The 19,118-nt window shown below is 35.8% G+C and overlaps 1 protein-coding gene across 2 annotated transcripts in view; it reads right to left on the bottom strand.

Annotated features, from left to right (window-relative positions):
• Positions 1 to 6,405: 6,405 nt before the first annotated feature.
• The window catches only part of GLE1 (GLE1 RNA export mediator), a 41,230-nt gene continuing 28,517 nt past the window's right edge, over positions 6,406 to 19,118 (bottom strand). For both annotated transcript variants that reach the window (XM_074293801.1, XM_074293803.1), the window contains 10 exons: positions 18,252 to 18,477; positions 17,642 to 17,754; positions 15,014 to 15,083; positions 12,399 to 12,541; positions 11,619 to 11,809; positions 10,826 to 10,955; positions 9,455 to 9,559; positions 8,342 to 8,424; positions 7,264 to 7,327; positions 6,406 to 6,549 (listed from right to left, as the gene is read on the bottom strand). In XM_074293801.1, coding sequence (XP_074149902.1) covers positions 6,481 to 6,549; positions 7,264 to 7,327; positions 8,342 to 8,424; positions 9,455 to 9,559; positions 10,826 to 10,955; positions 11,619 to 11,809; positions 12,399 to 12,541; positions 15,014 to 15,083; positions 17,642 to 17,754; positions 18,252 to 18,477 — 1,194 coding nt within the window. In that variant the 3' untranslated portion in view covers positions 6,406 to 6,480. The remainder of the gene's footprint in view (positions 6,550 to 7,263; positions 7,328 to 8,341; positions 8,425 to 9,454; positions 9,560 to 10,825; positions 10,956 to 11,618; positions 11,810 to 12,398; positions 12,542 to 15,013; positions 15,084 to 17,641; positions 17,755 to 18,251; positions 18,478 to 19,118) is intronic.

Below are 19,118 nucleotides of genomic sequence, written 5' to 3'. Positions count from 1 at the left end.
TCGGGAGCGGGGAAGAGAAGAAATCACGCAGCGAGGGGTGGGGAAGAGGGGGTGAGGGGCGGGGCTTTCGGGCCTCGCCCCAACAGGATGGGGCGGAAAGGGCCGAGAGGTTCCGGAAGGAGCCGAAGCGGGGTGGGGATTGCAGAGCAAACTGCGTGGGAGTAGAACGAGAAAGGAAGACGCCAGCGGGTGGGGGGAAGAGAGTGAGTCGGGATTGGCGCGCCTAGGGTGGGGCCGTTCACCCAGTTACCTCCGCCCCTTGGCATAGCTTCCATTCTCCCCCACCCCTTGCAAAGATGCTGTGAAGGGACTAAATACCGAGTTCCCAGGAAAGGGGGGAAGGGAGGTAGGAATGGTTCTAGGGTGGGCAATCAGGAAAACGATTTGAGGAAGACCCCTGGACCCATTGTCCCTCTCCTACCCAGATTCCCGCAACAAAATGTTTATGGGAAATTAGCCTGCCTATGCTCCTGCTTTCTCCGAGTCTAGCATCCCTTCCCCCCTCGCGAGGTGGGGCTGGTCCTCCAGGCATTCACTGCAGTTCAGCCCGGTAAAAATAGCTCTTGCAGCCTCCGCTGCAGCATCTGCCTCCTGGGAAAGATGGAGCAGACACACGGGATTAAACCGAGGGGTGTGAGAGAACCAAAACATCAAGGGGTCGTCATGACAGAAGCATTTTAATATATATTTAATAAAACAGCAAATATCCGAACATCAAAGGTCGTCATGACAGAGGCACTTTAAATACGTGTTTAATACAACAGCAAATATCTTTTAACCGTAGACCTGAGGGAGCTGAACCTACCACTTTAGCTAAAAAGGATGAATCCCGCCAGGAAGTTGGGGGGAAGAGACATGCGGAAGGTTGTTTCCTAGAAAAAAAAACAGCAGCAGAATAGATTGGAAATAACTATGGAGTTGGAATCATAAGACTGTTCAAGTCTACCATTTATTAATATGGCGACCCTTCAGAATGTTCATCTGTAAAATGGGATAGTACCCTAGATCACAGATGTATTAAGAAATAATACATGTAAAAACTTTTTCAAAGCCTAAAGAGATAAAACGGTGGGATGTTAAATCCCTCCCCTGGAGTGGTATATCTGCAATAATTTTTTCTTAATCTAGTTTTGCTAAAGGCAGGAGCTTGAAGGAAAACAGCCTTTAAGAGTAGTGGGAAAAACCATTACACTGCTTTTAGGGAGAAGGAGATCTACAGTGCTCAGTCGGAGAGCCTCAAAGCCGCATCAGACTGCCATAATGTTCATTAAATAAACATGCAAGGCAGTGGCCCTCTGCGCAAAAGGTAGGTCGGGCCCCAGCGCCGAGTCTCCCTTTTATTCATGGGCGGGTTCCTTCCTTTCACTTAGGGAGCTCTGCCCACATTCCTATACGGCAGTGCAGGGATGGAAATGTTTTACTAGGGAAAATCATTATCCCAAAGGAAAACAACTGGCCACTCCCAGAAATCTTTGCAGATTCAGAAAAAAAAAACGAGCCAGTGGAGAAAAATATTTCCTAAATCCTTATGTGAAGAAAAGGCCAGACAGAGCCGAACGATTCCTCCCTAGAGGAAATCGTTTCAATGAACAGCTGATCCTTTCAATATCTTCTTCCACTCCTTGGCAGCAACAAAATGTCCAATCAAATATTCAGCTCAGTGTACAAAATGGCAAACGTCATCTAATGTGGCATTGATTGCTACGGATCTCCCAGAATGAGAATACCGGTTTGCACCAGTAACGAATGCATTTAATTTCAATTATGGATGGGTAGCTATAATAGCCTTTTTGTACCTTTGTCGCTTTGAAAAATAACACTGACCCAAAGTATGCTCTGCAGTGAGATGGGGTTCCAACTACTAACGCCGAATACAAAAGGAATCTAGAAGCTTCCATACTGTCAAATTATTATACTGATTACAAAAACTTCAATTTTATTCAATTAAGAAAATGACTAAGGCTTTACCTGGAAAACTATCAATCAGTATCAGTGATGCCCACCTTTTAATTTAATACTATAAATTTTAAAGGATTTTCCAAAAGATCCAAGTTAACATCTGCATTAACCAATTTCCATTTATTTAAAGAGAATTTATTAGTGCTTCCAATTAGGAAGAATGCCTAAGTTTATTATCACAATCCATCTTCACACAAGAGCTCATTTGATTAAATACACTTTAAATTGCCTTCATATCTTAAGGGTTTATCAAGTTCTGGCTCAGTACACTTTTTAGGTGAATATATTCAAAATCAAGGAAAGTACTTATTGTTATGATTGTTATTATTATTTTTTAATGTATTCCACCTTCAAAAATAGTCACTTGCTTTTTCTTACCCTGGAACAATTATAAGTTATTTGAAGGCAAGTCTAAGAGAATACTGACCCTATTATTTCATTACCAAGGGATCCCCTGAGGGAGGGCTGGTAAAGTCACTTGTTCACAACACAACTAAGTAAATTTTGGTGAAATAGGTCCCATAATTTTTCCACTAATGAATCTGACTATCCTCAATGGCCTTATTATGTAAAATTTCATCTAGATTCTTCCATAAATCCTCTACAAGAGTCTTATCAATTCAGTAGTTATTGGATGAAGGTTTCATGTATAGCTTACCAACAGTTAAATTAAATTGTTTCTTGGCAATATAAAAAACAAATACCCACCCAACTGATTCTTACTACTACCTGGCTTCTGTTCTACCATGGTCACCAGTGGAGCAGGAGTAGGCTACACACAGGGTCAAGGGACATTTTAGTTTTATCTGTTTCAGAAGAATTTACCACCTGATGGTCAATATGTACTTAGCTAAGTAGTTAAGACATGGTATATTGGAGGAACCATATAAAAAGTTTATCCATATTGTTAGGATATTCCCTTAAAGCTCTCACTGTACTTAATAGTCTCAAGAATCTAAGGTCATACCTCAATGGTAAAGTAAGACTTTTGTGGGGGAGATAAAAATAGATCTAAATAAAAACAAAAAAAACACCCACTAATGCTTTTGAAGACAAATACCACTTACATTTTTTTTTTTTTTTTTTTTTTGGTGAAGCAATGAGGGTTAAAATGACTTGCCCAGAGACACACAGCTAAGAAGTATTAAGTGTCTGTGGCTGGATTTGAACTCATATCCTCCCGACTAAAGATCCAGTGCTCTTCTGATTTTGCCATCTAACTGCCCTGATAGATAACTTTTTACAAGAAAAATGGATAGAAAAAAAGAAATTTATATAAACATAGGGGGCAAAACTCCCTAAATATAGGAATTACTTACCACCCCTCCTCACATGATAAACTATTTTCTTAACCATAATAGCCATAATTCGACTTAAGGAAATTTAGCTATGTATTTCTGTGCATAGAGCAGTCTGGGGATCCATATTTAAGAGGAATGCCTTCTGGAAATACAATTTTCATACTTAGTAGTGAAACTTTACCAAGCAAATTATAGTCAATTCTGTATCATGTATACTACAGCAGGCAGAAAACCCATATAATAGAGTAATGTCTGCCAATAGTAGTTACTAATGGTAGTTCAAGAAAGGCCTTCAAGTTCAATGGCCTTCAAGAAGCCTTCGGCTAGGGTTCCTATTTTCAAACTTTCACTATCAGAGACTAGATGTAACTAATTCATTGAGTATTCAGATCCCAGCTAATTAATTTACACTGATAAAACTCACAAGAGGGAAAATGTAAACCAGAACATACATTTATTATATTACAATGGGAAACATACTTCAGAACGTAGAGGAACTGTGTTATCACTTGTGTCCTTCCTCTACCAACACTCTAGAACCCCTCTAAAGAAACAGTAAACAGTCTTAAATAGTAATGGCAAAAATATTTGTTCACCCTGCAGCCAGCCTGATGATGACCTCCAAATTTAGCTAAGTTGGTCCTTAGATAATAAATATATAATCTTTATCACTGGGCCTTTCTAATTCAGTTTGAACTTGCAAGAGGAAGGATGCATTCCAGAACCCAAGGACACTTCCATGCCATCAAGTAGGGGTTTAATACAAGGGGACATATTTTAAATTAACAAAGTGGTCTGAAAAATATATCAAATTATATACAGAGTGGCCCCTTTTTTCTGGAAGGTTCCTTTAGGAAGCATTTAGAAGAATATGGACAAGAAAAAAGGAAAATACCCACATTTAGTGTGGTATTTATAAACATCGAGGATTTGTTCTCATTTTTTAAAGATCTTATCAGTGACTTAGCCTGTACCTACCTTATAAAGTGCAGCTGTTAATCCATTACTGCCATATCTTCACACAATCACTTCTTAGGCTGCTTTTAGTTAGTTCTATCACCTTTCCCATAACCATCTATGGGTTTCTTTATCTGGCCCAACTTTTGGAAATATTCTTCAAAGGGGAAGATCCTAGCCATATCTGAAATTGTCTTTTTATAGATAAGGGATATATCAAGGACTTTTGCCCTATTTCTAATTCATATTCATTATATTCATTTTGTGGTTATATAAGGCACTAATTAAAATAAGAAAAGAGAAATGGGCTCACATCCTGAAATAAGGTCAAACCTGGAGGAAAATTAGAAAACAGGGGAGAACATGAATAAAAACTGAATCAGATCACTACTACTTTAAAGAAACATGCTCATTCCTTCAGCAGCTGCATCCATCTAATTGATTTCTTTCTATGTGAGAACTACAATATCGGTAACTATCAAAAATCATACTACCCCACTTTCCATTTATTTGTAAAAAAGAAGAAGTGTAGTACTGTGAAGAGTGTGTCTCACTAGATCTAGAGACAAAGAATTTGAGTTCAAATTTCATGATACTAAATGTGTAATCTTGGACAAATCTCTCTGCACCTGTTTCATCTATAAAACAAGGGAATTTGATTATATGGTCTTTAGTTCTACATCAACTGACATAAACCATGTCCACTGGACAACTCTAAAGATTAGTAAAGATCTTGCACTTATCAAATAAAATACTTATTAAAAATCAACTAGAGTTCTATCACATTCCTATTAGACAGAAAGAGCTCAGTTATTGACACCTAATTATATAGCAGACAGACTAAAAAAAGGCTATTTTTCCAAGATCAAAGAATCCTGGTCACCTTAACTATGCTTACTTTACAAACATCACATCATGACCCCAAAAATATAGCTAAGGCCATAAAGAATTAACCACATTGTTCTCAAACTGACCCAACCAAGGATCAACTTGCCACATATTAGAAATAAAATTTTTATTATTTCTTTTTTAGAAGTATATAGTCAACCATTCACAGAATGAATCACTGCATACCACATGAGTATTAAAAAACTACTAGGCTCTATATTACACACATTCTAATCAGACACCAAGGAATAGATATATAGTTGTCCCTTCCAAGTTGTAAAAGGGGAATGGTTTTTTTTCCTAACAACAAATCCAGAATTTCCTAACAACCCAAGATTCACATTTCCCTGATGGATATGGCAAATTTATTATTATTTATGCAGATTTATAACATAATTTTTTTTTGCATTTAATCTGTGGCTCATGAAAACTCCCCTCCACAATTAATACATATGGCATGAATCTCAACAAATCCTAGATAAATTGCAAAAATCAAGGAATCGGCTGTGAGGCGGAGAAATAAAAACAAAGTAAAGCCTAAAGAAATCAATACTGCGTAAAAACTCCCAATTCAAAATGGGATCTAAGATCACTGATTCCAGCTGAATGGGTTCAGCCATCTCAATTGCATTTTTAGATTTAATATATATGCTGTTGAAGTGAGCATGTCTTTTTGAATTTAACACAATCTATCAAACACATTTAATCCAAAGTTGTGAAAAATGAATCTAATAGAAACCAGATTTATGATTACAATTACAAAGGGATCTGAACCATATTTATTACCATTCAATGAGAATTCCAAAAAGTACTCTCTAAACTTTGTTCCTTTTCAAGGAATTCAGCTGAATATGAGGAACTGGCTCTACTCTAAACCTAATGCCCAAATTGCTAGAAAAATATAAAAAAGGAAGGACAAGTTGGGACAAGTTCTGCAGCTGTGTGACTATGAGTCAAGTCACAAACTTTCTGAGCCTATTTCTTTATCTACCAAATAGGGACAATAGCAGTTACACTACCTACCAGAAAGTACTGTTATAAGGAGTAAGATCATTCAAAAGCACATTGCAGTCATAAAATGATTTATGAATGTGAACTTATTATCATAATTAACTAAATATCTTTTTTTTCCTATATCTTTCATTAAGAATAAAACTGTTAAATTCCTTTTACTATTCCATGGTTATCAAAGCTCATCTTCTTCTTGGTTACTATGTCAATAAAGTGAAGATCCTTGATGTAATTCATGATCAAGTTTGAGAAGACATTAAAACTGTGAAAATAACCTCCCTGAGACAACTTCCCCCAAAACTCTGCTGTCTTCTGTTGCTTTATTTCTTTCCTTCCAAGAAAGGAACCAGCACCCAAGTCACCATCAGGAACGCCAAAAAGAAGAGGGCAGAGAGCCCTTTGGGATGGGAATCTCCCTGCGTTGTAGACATTTCTGAATAAGGAAAAGGGAAAAAAAAAAAAAAAAATGAATGTCTGCAGAAGTGTTTCCAAAATGAGTGACAAGATATATTATGTTAAATGGCAAGTATTCAATTCAACAACAACAAAAACTTCAAAAGTCTGATATGCAACTGAAAAAATAGGGGGGGAAAAGTGAGATAGTTCTAAAATAAAAGCTTTGCTTTTTGTAAGCCTTAATTTGCCTTTTGCCATTACTAAAAGAATTTGACTCAATGAAGAATCTACGAGTTATGCTGGCAATAACAATACTATGCCACCAAATTATTTCTGAAAATTAACCTTTTGCTGTTTCTAGAAAAACTGTGGTAGAAGGCTTAGTTTCTCTGAAGAGATTACCACATTTCCTAGTTTATGAGCTCTAAGACAAAGAAAGGGATGTTGTAGTTAATATGACAATCTCTTAAGATAAAGGGTGAGCCAAAACAACAAATTAAAAGGGTGAGCCTTTGATTTTTGAAACAACTTATCCACAGAAGAACATCACAACTAATTGGAACACTAGGCAGTGATTAGTGAAAATTGATGAGAACTCAATTACTGAACTGAAACCAAAGAAAGAAGGAAAAAACAGATTAGGGGCAAGAAGAGTTCAGAAAAGCAAAAATAAACAAAAGAATGAAAAAAAGGAATAAAGGCATATGATAATGGCATAAAGATCCAAGAATTTCTCAGATACTTAATTTACCTCCAGGAATTGTTTGAGACGTATGAAAGACCCCATTTGTCCTGAGCTGGTTATGGCTTCAATTCTAAAAAGAGATGCACAGGAGAAACATTAAAGCAAGAAAGGGATATCTGGGGTGCTTTTCAGTGGAGAACAGACATCTATCTTTCAGAGCATAATTAAATATAATCTTGTCACATAATTTCATAGTTGGAATGGCAAGTCTAAACAAATGGTCTTAGACCATATCCAAAAGGAATCCTCCATTTAAATGTACCAGACAAGTGGCTATATCACTTCTGCTTGAAGACTTCTAAGTAGGAGAAGCACATTACCTCCAAGGTAAACCCATTCTATGTTTTTGGCAGTTCTGTTAAGGTTTTCTTAGCATTAAGTTTAATGTGACTCTGTAACTTCCATCCATCAATCCCTGGTTCTGTTCACTAAAGGCAGACATGACAAGTCTACCTTTTTTTCACAAAACAGCCCTTCAAACACTTCAAAAATAATTATAATATCTCTACCCATCCTACTGATTTTACTAATTTTTACTAATTTTCAAATGATCCTTACAACCTAGATTCAAATGAAGATTCAGTATCTTGTAGTTCAAGGATTCCCAACCTTTTTGGTAGGCAGTGATATGCTAGGCACTCCAGGCATCTTATCCCTTCCAATTTCAAATGCCACTCGCTTACAGACATAGGGGAAGCTGTGGGCCACTGACTGATTAGGTTAGGTAGGTGATCAATGAATACTATCACAATTTACTAGGTGGAAATCCATGTTTTATTGGCTTAACATGTGCAAGAATCATCTCAGCTAATTTTATCTGTGTGTGCATGTAAAGCAGGTGAGAAATACCATACATATTAATCATAAATAGTCCTAAATTGTGTTATCTTGAAAGAGCCAAACGCCTTTTGCAGATATTTTTATCAGCTTTCAAATGTATTAAATATCAGTAGACAGGGGAAGAAATGCTTTTCTTTATATAATGATAAAGCTCAATATTACTAGTAGAAACTAAATTTTTTTGAAGTTTAATTCACAACTCTCTTTAATAACCCATGTTGTCTCTATTCATCAACTTCAGTACCTGGGGAAATATTCTTCTTTTATGAGTAGCATCATCTTCCAGAATTGAACTTGGTACTGTCTCATGAGTGCATTCCCACATACCTGGAAGAGATAGGCACAATCAATGTCAGAAAGGAAACTGAAACTTCCACTGATGCAGAAAGATCTAGGAGGCCCAACCAAGCTTTTATTTTCTACTTCTCCCATAAGGCATACCATGCCCATCCTGCCACTGAGCCAGCCATTAATGGTAGCCAATTCTAAAGTATGTGTCTCATCTACCAAATACCACTGAGATAAAATATATTATACTTAATTTTTTCTAGCTTATACCTTTTAAAAATCAAAATTTCATCTCAATCATTTTTGATAGGTTATAGGATAAAACTTTCTTGTCTTCTTAATCCAGATACATTAAACATAAGTTAACTTTTTTTATAAGAACCAGTTAATATTATGAATATCTCTTAATGATGTAAGTCAGAAGGGGACTTTAAGCTGTAATTATATTGTAATAAAACTTACTCAGGTCAACTAAAGTATATAGGTCTGCTCCTATTCCCAAATCCTAGACCACTCTGTATTTTGTGGGTGTTTTATTTTGGTTTTTTTTGGCTTATTAGCAATAATTATTTGCTGTTGCTAATACACCAATTTCAAGTAATCCCTTTTCAAATTTATTGCTTCAATTTTACTAAGGATTAGGAAAATGAATAAGAAGGTGATTAGAAGCATGTATAAAATTAAAGAATAGGCTAAATGAAGGCCTGAAGAATTACCCTATAAGAAAGCAGAGGTTCTGTAATACTTATTTCAGCTGTTCATTGACCCTTTTTTTTAAATGGTCTATTTTTCAGTTTCATAGAACTGAATTTGCCAGGTAGATGATTTAAGAGATAAGGGAGTCACTGAGAGTAGGATCAGTCCTATTTATACTGGAATAAAAGAAAAAACAACTAGCTCAGGAGTCCTCTAAGTCACTTTTGTAGCTCTAAATAAACCTCAAAGTCTTGATTCCTGCCTTAACATCTCCCAAATACATGTTTTTTCCAGTTCTGTTACTCTTCAATCTCTTATTGGCCAAGAAATTAAAAGCCCACTGGCTTCATCAAAAAAGGTTGTTTTCCTATACCTCTAAGAAGTCAAACAGAAGTGTGGCAGTCACATCTGAGAGAGGCTCCATATTCAAAATCTGTGCCAACCATCGCCAGCCATGATTTAAACCATGAGGATGAACCTATGGGAAGAATTCAATCATGTAACAATCAAGCCAAAGAATCAATATCCCCCCCCTTCATCACAGAATTTTTAAAAGATGGAGGAAACCTCAATATCAAGCTATTTATTTCCATCTTTGCCATAGGACAGGAATAACAGATAGAATGAATCTTTTTTCATGAAATGGACTAATCCACTGAATATCCCAACTTTTCCTTCCTGGGATCAGAGAGACATTTCACTCAATTTTAGAGACTCTACTTTACTTCTTCAATGGTGATGCTAAATTTTAAATTACTAATAATTATTTATATTTTTCCCCCTCCATTTTGGGCCCAAGTGAAAATAGGTCCACAGCAAATCCCATTTTGAAAACTCCAGTCCAAATCACAATTGCCTCAACTGAGGCAGTTAGTCCATGGTCTAATTATTTACTGAAAAACACATTTCTTCATCCTCATCTTTATTCTTAGAGTACCACTTAATCTGTTCTCCCTAAACAATAATGTACACCTTTCTAATTTGACCCATCAAGTCATTCAGTGAGACATCTCTTGAAGAAAAGAAATGATAGAATATAAGTTATCCCCCAACTGATAAATGGTCAAAGTATATGAACAGACAATTTTCAGATGAAGAAATTAAAGTCATTTATAGTCATATGAAAATTGCTCTACATCACTATTGATTAGAGAAATGCAAATTAAAACAACATTGAGGTACTACACTTGTAATATATTAAGAAAAAATGATAAATGCTAGAGGGGATGTGGGAAAACTGGGACACTAATACTCTGTTGGTGGAGTTGTGAAATGATCCAATCAATTTGGAACTATACCCAAAGGGTTATAAAACTATATTCTCTTTGACCCAGCAGTGCCATTACTAGATCTGTATCCCAAGGAAATCATAAAGGAGGGAAAAGGACCCACAATGTGCAAATGTTTGTAGCAGCTTTTTGTGGTAGCAAAGAATTAGAAAATGAGTAGATACCCAGAGAAAGAACTGAAAGCATATTATTTTCAAGTTTTTGTTGTTTGTTTTTTCCCCTTTGTCCTGATTCTTCATTCACTACATTCACTATATGACTAATGTAGAAATATATTTAATGTAATTGTACATATATAATATGAAAAATAAAAAGAAACTGTTCATCAGGTCAAAAAAAAAAAAAAGGAATATTTCCTGAGGTTCTGATAGACTGAGCATTTTCTGAACAAAATGTCCACTGTAACAGAATCTGGTCCAATTTCTTATTGTAGTTGAGAAGTCCCTCCTGCCTACCCCTTGCCTATTTCCATAAGGCCAACGGAGTTGAATGATGGCAGCATAGAGACGAATCATCCCAGACATGCGTTTCAGGAAATTATCCTGTTGTTCGACTTTGGAATCCTTTACTAGGTAGCCAAGGAGCCTGTGAAGGAAAAAAAAAAAAAAAAAAAAACATTTAAGGTGATAGGGATAAAATGAGAATGAGGAATCTAAGCTGCTAGTTTAGCATTCCCATTTACCTCTTATAGCTACAAAAATCTATTTCTTCCCTCCCCTGACAAATCCAGATAAAGACTTCTATTTGTAGCAATAGACACAATTAATCTCTGACAGAGAACTGAATTGGGCAATGGGAGAATCTGCATTTTTATGTTGTATCATTTCAATTCGATACAACACTATCTATCAAGCACCAACTATATGGAAGGTATTGTACTGACAATGGGCATACAAAACACAAAAATAAGAGTCTCCATCTTCAAAAAGCTTACATTTCACCGTGAGTAATTATGATATAATATACTGATGTACAAAATACATATAAGTAAATATTAAGTATGTACAATTCAAAGGAGAAAATGTTATAAAATTAAGTAAAGAGGGGAAAAGTTGGAACAAAAGGTTTTGCAATTGTCAATGCTGAAAAATTACCCATGCATATATCTTGTAAAAAAAAAGCTATAATAAAAATAAATAAATAAAAGAAAGGAAGGAAGGAAGAAAGGAAGGAAGAAAAAGAAACCTAATTATTGTTTAAGGATCATTCCAATAAATGTTAAATAGTCAGAAGTAATAGGATTCTCACTTCTGATATTCTTCCAAGGCCATTCCCTCCTTAAAGGCTGGGTAGAAAGGCACAGAGTAAGGGCACTTTTTATGAAGATGAGCAAGGATGAGGTCCCCCACTCTGGGATGGAGTTCCCAGATTCCTGATGCTACAACAGCAATGGGGAATGCTGCTTCATGGTGAGAAGCCACTTCTTCTTCTCCTTGTTTCTGCCAAGAAAAAGATAGTATTAATTTTGAAGAGACTTTTCTGCTCCCTTTTCAGTCTCCAATAATAAAAGCAACTCTGATCCTGTGATTTTGTCGCTATAGTAAAGAACTCCCAAGTGAGGAAACTTCTTATGCCAATACCAATCAGCAACTAACTGTATTAGTTAGAAAGTATGCCTTAATGTCAGGAACAACAACTCAAAGGTAAAAGTCTGACACTTACTAGCTATGTAACCCTGGGGCAAATCAGTGAGTGCCCATAGACAACTCTTTACCAACAATATCTGACATTCATATAGAACATTTACAACAAAATGCTTTCTATACATTATGTTATTTGATCTCGAAGATCCTTCCTATGAAGTAATACGGCAGATGTTAATGAATGAAAAGATGAAAAACATTAACCATCTATTACATACCAAAAATGTATTTTAAAGATAAAGAAACTGAGGCTCAAAGGAATTAAGTGTGTTGCCCTAAATCTCCCAGCTAGTCAGAAGTGGTATTTGAATATCAGTTCTTTCCTCACCAAGTCCTGTGCTGCTTCTACTAAGTGATATAGTCTTTCCAAAAAAGTTTCTCTCACCACAAATTTCTCTGCCAACTTATAATGGACAAAGTCCAGTCCTTGTTGATGGTTCGTCACTGACACAGCCCGACCTCCACAGTGAACAGCCTTTCCCAAAAGCAGACTGTTGATCTTATCAAATATTTCCTTTAGCTGGGAGCCTGTGGTAGATAAGATATAGGACAAAGAGAACTACAGATAATCAACAAGTATATCAACCTAGTGATTCCTCTGGTAACATCACAATTAAACAATATAAGAACACAGAGCAATAACAAGAAATAGGATTTGCATGGTGGGAGCTCAAAGTTTAAGCCTGAAAACCCTGATGCAAACAAACTATCAATTATTTATTTAACACTTTTGTTTTCAGTAAGGGGTTAGGATAATGGTGGATACAACAGTAACACTGGTCAAACTCTTAAGTGAGGTGTCAACATATACACAATAAAACCCCATGATATTATTCAAATTGAGTAGTACATCCCATTAAGTGCTGCAAGAGATTTATATATGCCACAAATGATAAATTCCCTTCCTTAACTCCTGCTCCTATCTACCCAGAAAATTTACAAATACTTCAAGAAATATTATAAAAGTTTCAGAAATTTTCTCCAAAACTTTTCAATTTAATTCATATTAATTTTTAAAATCCTACATATTTTAGAGCAATGAGCATGACATCAAAGAATGAAAAATTAGATTACATTCCGTAATCTGGAAATGTAGCTGTAAAAACTTTATATTCAGACATAAAAACTTTAGCGATATACACAACAATGGTGCAAGAATATTTACATGGTAATTGCATAATCACTTATTCTTATGTTATATCTTACTACTACTTTGGATATGGTTTAAACCTCACAACTTTTCTTACTTTGTGGAGGATGAGACCTATCACTACCAGCTGCCAAATGACAGGTAAATCCAAGAGGCCTCGGGGAATAAATATTACATATCTCCTCCTCCCTTTCTGATTATTAGTCTAGACCCTATAGCAATCATCCAGAGGAGAAACCCTTGTGGAGATGTGAGCTGTCGAATGCCTCTGCAAGTCACTTCCTTCACAACCATAACTACTGAAGATCAAGAAAAGAAAATTCTTTCTATCAAGATTCTTGAAATTGTTAAAATCACTTCATTGATATAATTTTATTAGTGAAAATGATATTAAGTAAATTTGTACTACTACTTAATCTCTATGCCCTAATGATTAGTAGGCCTTTCTATCTAGGCAAAAAAACCCTGCCATATATGTGTTGTCTCTCTCTTAACTATACCTGTGACTTGAAGACAAGAATTATCTTGCACATGAAACAAGATAGCATACAATAGGATCCAGAACCAAAAGATACTGGGTGATAACAAGCTTGATTGAACACAAGTTAACACAAGTTAATAAATGAAAAACAACTGAGGCTTGTGTAGAGAAAGTAACTTACTCAAAGATCTCTTCAGATTAATAATGCTAAAGAACAATAATCAGATCTCCAGAACTTCTGGTTTATACTATCAACTGAGAACCAATTTGCAATTCTGAGGATTCTTCACCCAGAGTTCTATAAAATTTAGTAACTTCAAAGAAGGTCTCTTCCCAACTGCTGTTCTTTATTCCATTTGTGTAAATACCATTCTTCAAAGAGATAAATTTATATATTTATCCCATTATTTTCCTGAACATATTCTCAAGAAACTCTAAAGTGAAGAGGAAGATTGGCAGAATCCATCTGTCCCATGAGTTTTTTTCCTAAGGGTGTTCATCAATGGCTTGTTCAATTTTTTTCCCCCTAAAATGGGACTATTTAAGTAATCTATAATTATATGAAAATGTTTTAAATCATTATTGATTAGAGAAATGCAAATTAAAACAACTCTAAGGTACTACCTCATATCTCTCAGATTGGCTAAGATGACAAAAAAAGATAATTATAAATATTAGATGGGATGTGGGAAAACTGAGATACTGATACATCATTGTGAACTGAGCCAGTCATTCTGGAGAACAATTTGCAACTATGCCAAAAGGACATACTCTTTGACCCAGCAGTGCCATGACTGGGTCTGTATCCCAAGGAAATCATAGAGAAAGGAAAAGGACCCACATATACAAATGTTTGTAGCAGCTCTTTTTGTGATAGCAAAGAATTAGAAAATGAGTAGATGCTCATCAATTAGGAAATGGCTGAATAAGTTGTGGTATTTGAAAGGTAATGGAATGTTACTGTTCTATTAAAAAAAATGAACAAGCTGATTTTAGAAAGGCCTGGAAAGATTTATACAAACTGAGGCGAGTGAAACAAGCAGAACCAGGAATACATTGTATGCAATAACATCAAGAATGTGAGATAATCAACTATAAAAGGCTTAGTTCTTCTCAGTGGTTCAGTCATCCAAAGCAATCCAAATAGACTTTGGAAAAAAAATGCCATCTGCATCCAGATAAAGAACTAAGGTGACTGAATCAATATATGCTATATTCACTCTTTTTTTCTGTTTCTTTTTTCCCTCTCCCATTTTCCCTTTCACTCTGATTTTTCTCTCCCAACATGATTCATAAAGCAATATGCATAATAAAGAAACAAACAACAAATAAACAAAGTGAAGAAGTAGGACACCTTGGTCATACTAACCTGCTATAGTAGAGATCTGACTGACAGGAATGGTGGCAGCTTTCTGCAGGTCCATCTTAATCTTTTTAGTCTGCTCAATAACAGATAGAAAAGAGAATGAAAGAATGTTCTGTAAGAAACTAAGAAATCACATTCAGGATAAGGAAAGTACCAATAAGGAAAGCCAATTTGTTGGATACACTCACTTATGGTAGAGACAAGAACCAGTCTTTAGGGAAAATTCTATGGATAATACTTTTAGCACCAAGATTCCTTAATATGGCCCTCTCCAGTATAGGAATAAATGGACCATTCCTTAGAATAATCAGGAGCATATATTTAAGACTGTCAGTAAGCATAATATGCAATAGAAATAAACTGCAACCTTTCCCAGTAAGATCAGGAGTGAAACAAGGTTGCCCACTATCACCATTACTATTCAATATAGTACTAGAAACGCTAGCCTTGGCAATAAGAGCCGAGAAAGAGATTCAAGGAATTAGAGTAGGAAATGAGGAAATCAAACTATCACTCTTTGCAGATGACATGATGGTATACTTAGAGAACCCCAAAGACTCTGCTAAAAAGCTACTAGAAATAATTCAAAATTTCAGCAAAGTGGCAGGATACAAAATAAATCCACATAAATCCTCAACATTTTTATATATCACCAACAAAATGCAACAGCAAGAGATACAAAGAGAAATTCCATTCCAAACAAATGTTGAGAGTATAAAGTATTTGGGAATCCATCTACCAAAGAAAAGAAAGGAATTATATGAGAAAAATTACAAAACACTTGCCACAAAAATAAAGTCAGATTTAAATAACTGGAAAGATATTCAGTGCTCTTGGATAGGCCGAGCGAATATAATAAAGATGACCATACTCCCCAAACGAATCTATTTATTTAGTGCTATACCAATCAGACTCCCAAGAAACTATTTTAATGACCTAGAAAAAATAACAACAAAATTCATATGGAAGAATAAAAGGTCGAGAATTGCAAGGGAACTAATGAAAAAAAACTCAGAGGAAGGTGGTCTAAGTGTACCTGATCTAAAGCTATATTATATAGCAGCAGTCACCAAAACCATTTGGTATTGGCTAAGAAATAGACCGGTAGATCAGTGGAACAGATTAGATACAAAGGACAAAAAAGGGTACGTCTATAACAATTTAATCTTTGACAAACCCAAAGATACCAACATTAGGGATAAAAATTCATTATTTGGAAAAAACTGTTGGGAAAACTGGAAATTAATATGGCAGAAATTAGATATGGATCCACACTTAATACCATATACCAAGATAAGATCAAAATGGGTCCATGATTTAGGCATAAAGAGTGAGATAATAAATAGATTAGAGGAACAGAGGATAGTCTACCTCTCAGACCTGTGGAGGAGGAAGGAATTTATGACCAGAGGAGAACTAGAGATCATTATTGATCACAAAATAGAAGATTTTGATTACATCAAACTAAAAAGTTTCTGTACAAACAATACTAATGCAAACAAGATTAGAAAGGAAGTAACAAATTGGGAAAATATTTTTAAAAGTAAAGGTTCTGACAAAGGTCTCATTTCCAAAATATATAGAGAACTGACCCTAATTTATAAGAAACCAAACCATTCTCCAATTGATAAATGGTCAAAGGATATGAACAGACAATTCTCAGATGATGAAATTGAAACTATATCCACTCATATGAAAGAGTGTTCCAAATCACTACTGATCAGAGAAATGCAAATTAAGACAACTCTGAGATACCACTATACACCTGTCAGATTGGCTAAGATGACAGGAACAAATAATGTTGGAGGGGATGTGGGAAAACTGGGACACTGATACATTGCTGGTGGAATTGTGAAAGAATCCAGCCATTCTGGAGAGCAATTTGGAACTATGCCCAAAAAGTTATCAGACCTGGATACCCTTTGACCCAGCAGTACTACTACTGGGCTTATATCCCAAAGAAATACTAAAGAGCGGAAAGAGACCTGTATGTGCCAAAATGTTTGTGGCAGCTCTTTTTGTTGTAGCTAGAAACTGGAAGATGAATGGATGCCCATCAGTTGGAGAATGGTTGGGTAAATTATGGTAAATGAAGGTTATGGAATATTATTGCTCTGTAAGAAATGACCAGCAGGAGGAATACAGAGAGGCTTGGAGAGACTTACATCAATTGATGCTGAGTGAAATGAGCAGAACCAGAAGATCACTATACACTTCAACAACAATACTGTATGAGGATATATTCTGATGGAAAGTGGAAATCTTCAACATAAAGAAGATCCAACTCACTTCCAGTTGATCAATGATGGACAGAGGTAGCTACACCCAGAGAAGGAACACTGAGAAGTGAATGTAAATTGTTAGTACTAATGTCTGTCTGCCCAGGTTACATGTACCTTCGGAATCTAATACTTATTGTGCAACAAGAAAATGGTATTTACACACATGTATTGTTATCTAGGTTATATTGTAACACATGTAAAATGTATGGGATTGCCTGTCATCAGGGGGGAGGGAGTAGAGGGAGGAAGGGATAATCTGGAAAAATGAATACAAGGGATAATATTATAAAAAAAATATATAATAATAAAAAATAATTTAAAAAAAAAAATGGCCCTCTCCACCCCTTACCTGATGATCTTTGCTGTTGGTTAACCCATCAAAGGCCAAAACACATTGACTGGCAGCATCCTGCAGCTGTTGGTACCACTGCATCGTACTGTCTACTGCTTTCACCTGGAGGCCTGAGGAAAAGAGCCATGACTCTTATATAATGCTATGTTTATACTATAAGTACTCAATAAATAGATCATGAATTTTCAGAAATCCATCCTAAGAAAACTGCAGAAGATTCCAAGAACCTTATGAAAAAAGTCAGAGTCCAAACTTAGGATCTGCATTAATTAGAACAAAATGTAATAGTTACAACCAATAGCCATAGTTGATTATATTCAGACAAAACCAGTAAAAACACTCCAAAACTGAAAGAACTGTTTTATCTATCTTAATTCAGCTTATAAGCTGTCCCTCTAAAGAAATATTAAAAATTTATCTAATAGTGGATAGAGCACTAGCCCTGAATTCAGGAGGACCCAAGTCTCAGACACTTAACATTTCCTAGTTGTGTGACCCTGGGCAAGTCACTTAACCTCAGCCTCAGGAAAAAAAAAAAAAAAGAAAAAAAATTATCTAATAAGATACTATTAGCCATCTGAACAGCTATATGATGAATTTCTATTACCTTCTCTCTGTTTTCCTCCTGGGGAATGGGTAGGAACCGGGGTCTCCTTCTCTGCTTTTGGCTGCTGCTGTAATTCCCTCTGCTTCTGCTTGGCCTCTTCTTCGTCTCGTCTCCTCTTTTCTTCAATAGCTTTGGAAATCTCCTGTTGCAAGCTGGTAAGCACCTGCCGCATCTCCTGCAAGGCGCGCTCTGCCATGGCTTCATCCTCTGGGGTAGGAAAACCTCTCTGCAAACCCAAAGTAAAGCAGAACTTAGTGACAGAAAGGAGTTAGAGAATGAAAGGATATAAATCAACATTAAAATATCACTAAGAGTTTGGATCATCTCATTCAAAATTTAAATCATGTATGACTTTTTTTTTTTAAAGGCAACCAAGGCCTAAATGACTTGCCCAAGTAAGTAAGTGTCTGAGGCTGAATTAGAGCTCAGGTTGTTCTGACTTCAGGGCTGGTACTCTGTCTACTACTACTCTACCTAGCTATACCCCATTCTCTCCCCCCAAATTTGTGTGTGTGTGTGTGTGTATGTGTGTAAAAATGTTTTAGTATTTCTTTTTATTAGGACTCTTCTGCAAAATAAGAAACAACCGTGGTGGAAGCTATTGTAAAAATCCTTCCCCAGGGGTCATCTCCTTTGGACAACAGGAATTATAATTATTTTCCTTTCACGTCAGGTTTGTGGCCCATAGACAGAAATATCCTGGTGTTTAAATGTATTAAATTAATTTGATCAACATTAAAATTAATGTTAATTTATGGTTTGCTAAATTAGTAATATAGTTTAGAGGGACCCATTTCTATTTGATTCTGGCACCACTGTTATAATCTACTCCTCTGCTTTTTGGTACACTTAGGAACTCTATCAAGG

Source organism: Sminthopsis crassicaudata, chromosome 2, assembly GCF_048593235.1.
Source record: "Sminthopsis crassicaudata isolate SCR6 chromosome 2, ASM4859323v1, whole genome shotgun sequence".
Classification (NCBI taxonomy): Eukaryota; Metazoa; Chordata; class Mammalia; order Dasyuromorphia; family Dasyuridae; genus Sminthopsis; species Sminthopsis crassicaudata.
The sequence above is the reverse complement of the archived record's forward strand: the minus strand, read 5'-3'. Positions and strand labels throughout refer to the sequence as shown.